Source organism: Macrobrachium rosenbergii, chromosome 16 (genome assembly GCF_040412425.1).
Source record: "Macrobrachium rosenbergii isolate ZJJX-2024 chromosome 16, ASM4041242v1, whole genome shotgun sequence".
Taxonomy (NCBI): Eukaryota; Metazoa; Arthropoda; class Malacostraca; order Decapoda; family Palaemonidae; genus Macrobrachium; species Macrobrachium rosenbergii.
In genome coordinates, this window is record NC_089756.1 from 17,336,226 (window position 1) to 17,346,225 (window position 10,000).

The following is a 10,000-nucleotide window of genomic DNA, read 5'->3' on the forward strand; positions in this document are numbered from 1 at the left end:
TATACAAATAGTGACGACTCCAGAAGGAAAATGTTTCAAAAGGAACCTCATCTCATAGGCTTCTCGAAGTAGCTTTGGGTCTGCATTGGGAAAGCGATTCTTTATTTATCTATTCATTTATTTATTTATATATTTTTTTATTTATATATTTTTTTATTTATATATTTTTATTTATTTATTCATTTATTTATTTTTATATTTATTTGCATATAGTTTATCTATTTATTTATTTTTTGTGAAGAAGCCGAGACGGGATTAGTTGTCCAAATTCAAGCTCGCCCACTGCAAGAAGTGTGTGTGGTGAATATCTCTTTATAATTACGGCTGGTTAATCAAGTTAGGAAATGCAGAGGAACACAGAGGAGGGTTGAGAATTCCCCACTGTGGAAGTGTTTATACTTCGTCCATAAAATTCATGAATATGTTGCACGGTTACAGTACGTGAACAGATATTATGTTCCGGATAAAATGACGGACTGTATAGTTCCAATTTCCCGAAAAATGTCAGTTAAAGGAGACGTTCAAAGTGTACAGTCATGTTTACATAAATATCACGTTTACTACGGGACTTTGTCTTTGTAAAACTAATTCTCGCGTAAACAGATTAACGACTACCCATCAGTTCTGTAATGACAATAATTACAAAACTGGCCGTTAAAAAAAATAGGTATTTGCAAAGCCTGTATATATTTTCAGATAAAGGGAAAAACGTCAATGGAACAGGTCATGATATCTAAAATTTTAGGGTTAAAATGGCACAACATTAAAATAAATGGTCATTATTACCGATTCACCGCTCTCTCATTTTTGTTAATTCTGCGAATGTACTGTATATGCTATATACAGTAAAATGTCAGAACTGACTTCAAGTTTCGAAAGATTCCTGAAATTTCGTAAATGAAATCACGGAATTTAAAATTTAGGCCACAGGCCAAGCGATGGGACCCGTGAGGTCATTCAGCGCCGAAAGGGAAGTTGAGAGTAAAAAAAGTTTTAAAAGTGTAACAGAAGATAAGCCTCGCAGTTGTACAATGAAACAATCGTTAGGAGACAGTGGAAAGTAAGACGGAAGAAAGCGTATATGAGCGGAGGTACAGTAAAGGGAATGAAAGGGGTTGCAGCTAGGGGTCGAAGGGACGCCGCAAAGAACCTCAAGCGATGTCTTCAGACGGCACTACCCCAATACGGGGTGAAATTTCATCAAAATAAGTCGTACTCGCGTAGTGATTCTTTAAAGAGCCCACGAAAGGTCTGACTTTGGAAGAATTTAATTACAATCACTCGAGATAATTACAGCAATCAACCAGTCCAGCGGCCCTAAATATTTTTTTCCGAGCGGGGCAGAGGGAAACGACGATTCAAAAACTAATAAATAAAAAATAAAACTGTCGCCTCAGAAGACAGATTATCTTCTTATGAGACGCTGGGGACAGCTTAGCTAATCACAGGAATGGGTATTCGCTCTCCTGAAGAGGCTGAAATATTATTTTATTTTTATATTTGTATGAAGTTTGCGCATCACGTCGTTACTTCGTCTGTTTGTTATTCCCGCTCGTGTTTTGCTTCTACGGCGTCAATGACCTATAGATGTTGCGACGCCGCTTTTAGTAGCCATAAATCAATCAATCTGCTTCGCTTTGCGATTCCTTTGAAAAATGAGCATTCTATTTGGTGAGACCTGGCTTGGCATGCTCATAATGATAAATAAATAAATAAATAAACAATGAAATAGATATATGAATAAATAAATAGTCTTAAAACTCTATTAACAGCTCCTAAACAAAAATATACTGCAACAGCAATCTTCTTCGTAAAACAGTGATCGTAGTCAAATAGTTCCTAAAAGCTAGACTCTTTATTCTATACATCACCTATTGATATTTTTTTTCGTGAAGATCACCAAAGTGATTTGCGAGCTAATATACACAACTGCATACGACTACTTATAAACAAATGCATTTTCAATGTGTTTGTAAATGAAGTCATACGCGCGTTTATGCATCTACAGATGTATCTAAACTTGAGCAAGTACCATATGATCACGTTACACGTATGCGCATTGTACAGTACATAAAATCAACATAAAGTGTGTAACTATGCACATAAATCTATGACTACATAAAAAAATAAGATTTTTGGATGACAGCTGGATAAACATAGGTAAGAAGGAAAATAAGAGCCAATATAAATTCCATACGCTGGATGAAGATGTTGCCATTTCACATTTACATATTATAACTTATTTCTCCTATCCTAATTGACCTCGAGCTATGAGAGAGAGAGAGAGAGAGAGAGAGAGAGAGAGAGAGAGAGAGAGAGAGAGAGAATTTCTCTATTTTGCATTAAGCTAATTCTCATACAGCTCCTTCATAATAACCTTGTTAACTAACAGCGTTATTCCATCCTTTATTTAGATCACAATTACCCGGGAGGCCTTGGAGCTCTGTTCATTATATTACGTGAGAGAGAGAGAGAGAGAGAGAGAGAGAGAGAGAGAGAGACTTCGTTACCTCTAGATTCCCGGTATAAAGGTTTAAGCATATTAACCGGAGGACGCTGCTCAAGGCTTCATCAAGAGGTAGTCCTTCTGGAAGTCCTTCTACAAGTCAAACCCACGAATCCCGGTGACGTATCCTTGGAAGCAATAAAAGGACAATTTCTGTCGAAGGCTACATTCGATAACCTTCGTCACTTTCACGACTCTGAGGCACTTTCATTCGCGACGTGGATCAAACCTTCTGTTGCACAGTTCGCAAGACAGATCAATAATTCAGTCATAGAATTTCTCTGTTAGCTTGTTTGACCTTCCTCTCCCAATGCTGCCACGCCATTCACGTTACTTATTCAATAAATCAATCAGTAAATTCTCGATGGTTTCCTGTTCGTCATTCTTAATCCCTTACGTATAATGGATTTTAACGGTCTTGTATGCTTAAAGAAATTAATTATGTTTTCTCCCTTACCCTTCATAGCTTAATGGATAGGTAGAATATAGGATTTAGGCCAAAGGCCAAGCGCTGGGACCTATGAGGTCATTCAGCACTGAAACGGATATTAACAGTAAGAAGGTTTGATAGGTATAACAGGAGAAAACCTCGCGGTTGCACTATGAATTAATTGTTAGAAGAGGGTGGAAAGTCAGATGGAAGAAAGAGAACATGAACGGAGGTACTGTAAAAGGAATGAAAGAGGTTGCTGTTATGAGTCGAAGGCACGCTGCAAAGACCCTTATGTAAATCCTACAGTGCACCACGTGAGGTGCACTGATGTCACTACCCACACCACCTATGGGGTTCATAGATAGTAAGGCTTATTTTCCATTTACTGCAGATCGTAGATTTGATTATCACATTCGTTATCAGAAATAATCTCTAACGTGTCTTTCAAAATACTGCCGTAATTAGGTCTACATACGCACCTGAGACGTTTAACATCGTAGAATATTCGTAAGATTCAATCATTATTACAATTTCGGGATGTTACTACGATGATATGATTCCTATCATTCTCGTGAAGTCTAATCAGAACTTTATGAGTTCTAAATTATTAATTACTTTATAAAATTTACATTTTCTCAGCACGATTCACTCTCTCTCTCTGTCCTAGTTTCTCAATTTACAAACATCCCTATATTTCTATATTCTTTCTCTGTTCTAATTTCTTAAACTACAATCATCGTTATATTTCTCTCTCTCTCTTTCCTAGTTTCTTAAACTACAAACATCCCTATATTTTTATATTCTCTCTCTCTCTCTCTCTACTAGTTTCTTAAACTACAAACATTCCTATATTACTCTCTCTCTCTTAGTTTCTTAAACTGAAAACATCCCTATATTTCTATATTCTATATCTGTCTCTCTGTCCTAGTTTCTTGCTCTGCAAACTCCTTTACTTCTGTATTCTCTTGTCGGTTAACGTGCCTGTCTGTCCGTCTCCCTTGGGCGAGAATATCCGAGCGTAGACTTCCGAGAATTTCCATAGATAATCTCTGGATCTATTTCTCATTACCTCTGCTTCGCCGAGAATGCTTTGAGGAATAGGAAACTCAAGGCCGAGTAAAGAAAACATTTACGTTTTCTTGACTTGGAGAAAAGGAGAGGATTTTTTTTCCCGCTTCGTCAAACAATATCGCTCTCGTGTTTCGTGCGCCTGTTGCTTCACAATTTGGTTTCTTCTCTACAGAAAAGCAATCGCGAAAAGTGTCATGGTTTTTTTCGGAAAGCGACAAGGAAAATCGTGCAGTATTTTTTTTTCAGCTTTTCAATAAATAAAAGTGAGTTTTTCTCAGTCATGGGGATTCATATATATGTACATACAGACATATATACAGTATATATATATATATATATATATATATATATATATATATATATATATATATATATATATATATTACATAAATGATAACTGCCAAATTCATACTTTAATTGATGAAGCTAGGATGAACCCTGAGCAGAAAATGTAAAAAAAAAAAAAAAAAAAAAAAAAAGACTCATCAGCAGAGAGCTGAACGCCTCTACACACAATGCATCATTCAACCTCTATTTTGCACACTTGCAATTCCTGGATATTGAGAGCCTTACTTTCTAATACTTCCTCAATTCCAACTATCTAGCACTTCGTAGGTCTTTCTCTCATTTCCCCCCAATATTTCTGAATTATAAACTCATTTCACCGACTTATCGTCCTCCATTCTCTCCACATGATTGAACCATCTCATTACAGACTGACCTAACATTTCACAAACCCTAATATCTACCCATCCCTGCATTTTTTACCTTTTCAATTCTTTTCATACCATATTTCCTAGACACAATTCATTTCAACACCTGCAACCGTTTTTCCTCTAGTTTTCAAGAAACTTTTAAACCTCACTTCAATAAAGGAGAGTTGGTTCAACAATCACTTCTACATTCCATAGACACTCCAAGTTTCCTCCCAATCTAGTGGACACAACCTGCTATTTTTCTAGCTTCACCTACCCATGACTCACCCCTTCTCTCATCCTGCTATCACCCGTTACATTTACTAATACTCACAAACTACTGCTCTCATTCTTCCACATGCCATATTAACATTCATTATTTTAACCTCTTCGTTTCCCTTCACCCTCATACTTTTGCTCACAATTACTTCAAAAATTTTCTTTTGCAAACACTTTCATATTATTTCGCCAGTCTCTGTAATTTTCTTCAAGTCAGTCATTCATAACTGACTGTTACCACTGTGCGGCAAGCAGTACTACCTAGATGCTGCTACCCTTAGAAGTGCTAGTGGCTTGAGATTTTACAGCACTATATTCCAGACTATATATATATATATATATATATATATATATATATATATATATATATATATATATATATATATATGTATGTATGTATGTATGTATTGCAGAACAGTTGGCAGAAAAGTTGCATAAATTGTCACATGAGGGGGGGGAGGGCGAGTCCAGGAAGGGCAAAGACCCCGACCAGGTCAGAGCACTGCGCCCAAGGGCATGTTAGGTTAGAAGGGGTCATTGTCAAAATGTGTCTCTGGCCTGCTTTTAAGCAGTTATCGACCTGTCGAAATAACACAAACAACAGGCGTAACTCTTCTGCTTTTTTTTAACGAAATAAAATCCTGCCCAGTGTACCCTCTTTTGATATTACGCTCATCTCTTCCACAGGGTGTGGTAAAATGTTTTCTTTACTGAAATAAAGCCCTGCCGACTGCATCCCCTTTTGATATTATGATTATTTTTCTCACAGGCTGTGGTAAAAAGCGCTCCGACGCCAGCGTGGAAGCACTAGCATCAGGCACAGAGTTGGACGACCTTGCCAAGCACGTTCTGGCCGAAGCCAAGCTCTGGGAACAACTTCAGAACAAGGTGAGGAAAGGGGGGAGGGGGAGTATTCGTCTGGAAAATATTTACTAACGGTTTGTGAATTTCAAAGATTTCACCAGAAATGTGAGTATTCTATGTGGCAAAAGCTTGTCATGTATTGTGTATTATTATTATTATTGTTACAATTATTATAATCATTATTATTATTATTATTATTACTATTAAAGTAGCTAAAGTCCTTTCTTTTTTATTGAAAAAGGGAGAACACTAATATAGACCACAAAAAAAAAAGACCATGAATCTGTTAAATAAGTTCTTTCTTAATTTTTTTTAAAAAAGGGACGACACTAACATGAACACAATAAAGAGGCCATGAATCTGATAAATAGAAAAATTGATAATTTACCTGATTACTTTCTCATTTTGGTAATTCATATTAAATTTACAGCGTATCAATACCATTGGCTTGAATAATAGCCATATCCCCTACCACCAGCTTTCAGGTTCTTAACTGCATATTTAATAATAATAATAATAATAATAATAATAATAATAATAATAATAATAATAATAATAATAATAATAATGACTTGCTGCTATTTTTCTCTTGACATTTTTATTGATTTGTTTCTCGGTTAAAATGGCATGTTTAAGCAGATTTGGATTTCATTTGCACAGGTGGCTTAAAAGTCTCCAGCTGTCTCAGTTCGCCTGCCTTATGAGAGAGAGAGAGAGAGAGAGAGAGAGAGAGAGAGAGAGAGAGAGAGAGAGAGAGAGAGAGAGACTATGGTAATTAAGGGGACAGTTTCCAACAATAACAATAATCATAATTAATATGAACACAGCCAGAATGCCACCGATTACAACCACAATTAGGAAGGGAGGGAAAATCCCTATGTAATCCCATTCTTGGGGTTTCTCGAAATGCAAAGATAAATGCAACCTACTCGCTTTCCAATCAGATTCCCCACCGTTCTTAGAACAACAGCGTTATAAATGAACGAACTAGCGCAAGGGGATCATGAAAGCATAAAAACAAAAACCGTCGTTAATGGGACGCTTCCGACCTGGTGACAACTGGCGCGAGTATAAAAAAGACAAAAATAATAGCCTTCGAAAAAGCATCCCATTTGTGACGTCACACTCATCTTTCTCTCGCAGATGGACGTCATGCGCTCCCTGGCCGCTCGTATGGACGAGCAGCGACCCCTTTACAGGAGGAAGCGATCCCCAGCAGCTGCAGCAGCAGCCCCTGAGCCCCGCCAACAGTTATCAGCATCCTCACAACAACAGCAGGTAAACAGACAAATCACTAGACTATAAGTCTAGGACTTGGACCTTTCAGCGGCCAAAGGCCTTCTTAAGAGTCTTCCTTTGGTCAATAGCTTGAAAATACAAGAAATTAAATTCCTTTAGCACTGCTGAAAGAGTGTGTTAATGATGACATATCTTCAGAATCAAATTCACTTGCAATTATGACAGCTTTGCTCATATATGCAACAGCGGTTATAAATTTTTCATACCAATCAGTTCATAAATTTCTTCAAGGCGCTTCCTTTAGTGAATTTATGGTAAATGTCTGAAATTTCACATCAATAACTAGTTACAGCTGAACTATGACTCATCAAGCAACAATAATTAATTTCACCACTTGCACACATTTTATAGTTGGTACCCACCAGAAACAAGTCAAATTAAAACCACTTCTTCACCGATTAAGTTTTAGCTGTTTTCCAAAGTGCATTTCTTGACTAAGGCACTAATTAATTCTAATTTTTGCAAGCATTATATTCATGTGTATTCATTCAAACGTTTTCTCTTTTCTCCCCAAATCCAAGACTAAGACCCAGTAGAAGAGAAGACATCACCAGTACACTCGGCATGTCTTGTAACGAGTCTCCCATCATCATCTAACCCATTTGTTTAATCGTGTTGTTCAGTGGTTGGCTGACGGTTCTTCCACTTATACTCTTGACACTAGTGGATGAGCAGCGGTTCTTCCACATATACTCTTTTAAAGCCTACTGGATCGCCTTCGGCACTCCGGCATCCCTCCCTGAAGCCTACTAGATCGCCTTTGGCCTCCATCGTACCTCCTCCCTGTTTACAACCGTTCAGGGCTCGTCATTGTTACCACGACGCAAAATTACAAAATTCATTCACTTAAAAGTTGAAAGTGTTTTATTCGATTCGTTTCAGATGGAGGGGATAAGATGCACGCAGTGTGGGCTTATCGCATTTGTCATTACCGATCAATTTGTGGACGTCTTGGGTTTTTAACTCTTACTTTTCGCTTTCATGTAGTGGTGTTGGCTGTTAACTTCTGTTTTGGTTTTTTGGTGACGGTACAAATTCTAAGGGTATTTTCTAAGAAATTCTAAAGCCATTTCAACGACTTGCATACGTTTCAGCAGAAAAAAATATAATCTGGGGTGGCACATTATATGTGGCAGAAATGCAAATGGCTTGGAAAATATGGATACTGCCTCCTTGTTAGCCAGCTGTATTTCTGTCTTGATGAAGTAGCACTATGTGAATCGGTGTTCAGACGAAATAGAGCTGTCAGTTCCTCCTCGTCGTCGTTTCATTTACCCTATATGAAGATCTAAAAATATATTTTTAAAGCATAAGAACAATGTACCAAGGGCAATTTGCACTTTCATAGCTGCTATACGACAATCTGATTTTGTGGCTTTTTAGCAAAAGTCTGTCGTCTGCTACAAAAGTGCATGTAATGTGTCGGCCTGAAGTCAGAACAAGCCTCTTAAAAAAGGCAATGTCTTAGCATATTACAAACTAGACTCGAATTCACACGATGATTTGTCCGAGAATTAGTCTGAATCCATGCCTAACTTATCAAAAGTGAATAGGCATCAAAGACCTGAACAAGTTCACTTTGAATAACTGAACTAACATTTTGAACAATAACATATACCACTGAAAAATCTTTAATAAATCAATCATGTATTTAACAGTAATCCCCAACCACAAAGCCTTGTACGTAACAACTCTGGTGACTGAAGTCCTCATACGTCATACATCCCAGATGTGTGGCATAACGTATTTCTTGACGCTCTCAGGTCCGCTTTATGTTAAGTTTCAAAGTGAAGTTAGAGGAGTTATTAAAACAACTTTTTTGATTAGAGTACCTTTTCTTATATAAATTTGTACAGAGCATGTTTTACTCCCCACTTTCATATATATATATATATATATATATATATATATATATATATATATATATATATATATATATATATATATTACACATACATATATATATATATACATACATACATACATACACACACACACACACACACACACACACATATATATATATATATATATATATATATATATATATATATATATATATATATATATATATATATATATATATATATATATATATATATGAAAAAATAAGAAGGCCCATAAAACACTATTTAAACGTTGAAACCATATATTTCAGGCACTTGTTTCTGTGCCCCTGTTCACTGGTAGAATATGGACAGGTGGAAAGTTACAATGGTATATATACAAAAACATGAAGGTGTGGCCTTAGGCCTCCGATGTTAAGGAGGTGGCGTTTCTTAAGAAGGAGGAGATTGACCAAATTCCCTAGTGGTTTTTGGCCTCATTAGCTCCCGTTTGGCGATGGATCTGGCGGTCGCGTTTCTTGGGTCATCTTCTTCAAAAGGGGGTCCGAGGAACGCGACCGCCAGATCCATGGCCAAACGGGAGCTAATGCGGCCAAAAACCACTAGGAATTTGGTCAATCTCCTCCTTCTTAAGAAACGCCACCTCCTTAACATCGGAGGCCCAAGGCCACACCTTCATGTTTTTGTATATATACCATTGTAACTTTCCACCTGTCCATATTCTACCAGTGAACAGGGGCACAGAAACAAGTGCCTGAAATATATGGTTTCAACGTTTAAATAGTGTTTTTATGGGCCTTCTTATTTTCATATTACACTGTAGTATTACAGGAAAAGACATTCATATATATATATATATATATATATATATATATATATATATATATATATATATATATATATATATATATATATATATATACAGTATACTCAACAACTTACCCCAAATGAAAGCTAGAAAAATTCAATACCAGGCTCATCATTTAACTACCAAGTCTAGGATTAA

At 36.6% G+C, this 10,000-nt stretch overlaps 1 protein-coding gene across 1 annotated transcript in view; it reads left to right on the forward strand.

Moving 5' to 3' along the window:
- Positions 1 to 8,404, forward strand: part of CCAP (Crustacean cardioactive peptide) — a 56,386-nt gene extending 47,982 nt beyond the window's left edge. Inside the window, exons 4-6 of the mRNA XM_067118467.1 lie at positions 5,754 to 5,872; positions 6,992 to 7,126; positions 7,669 to 8,404. Of these exons, the coding sequence (XP_066974568.1) occupies positions 5,754 to 5,872; positions 6,992 to 7,126; positions 7,669 to 7,683 (269 nt within the window). The 3' untranslated portion in view covers positions 7,684 to 8,404. The remainder of the gene's footprint in view (positions 1 to 5,753; positions 5,873 to 6,991; positions 7,127 to 7,668) is intronic.
- The last annotated feature ends 1,596 nt before the right edge of the window (positions 8,405 to 10,000 follow it).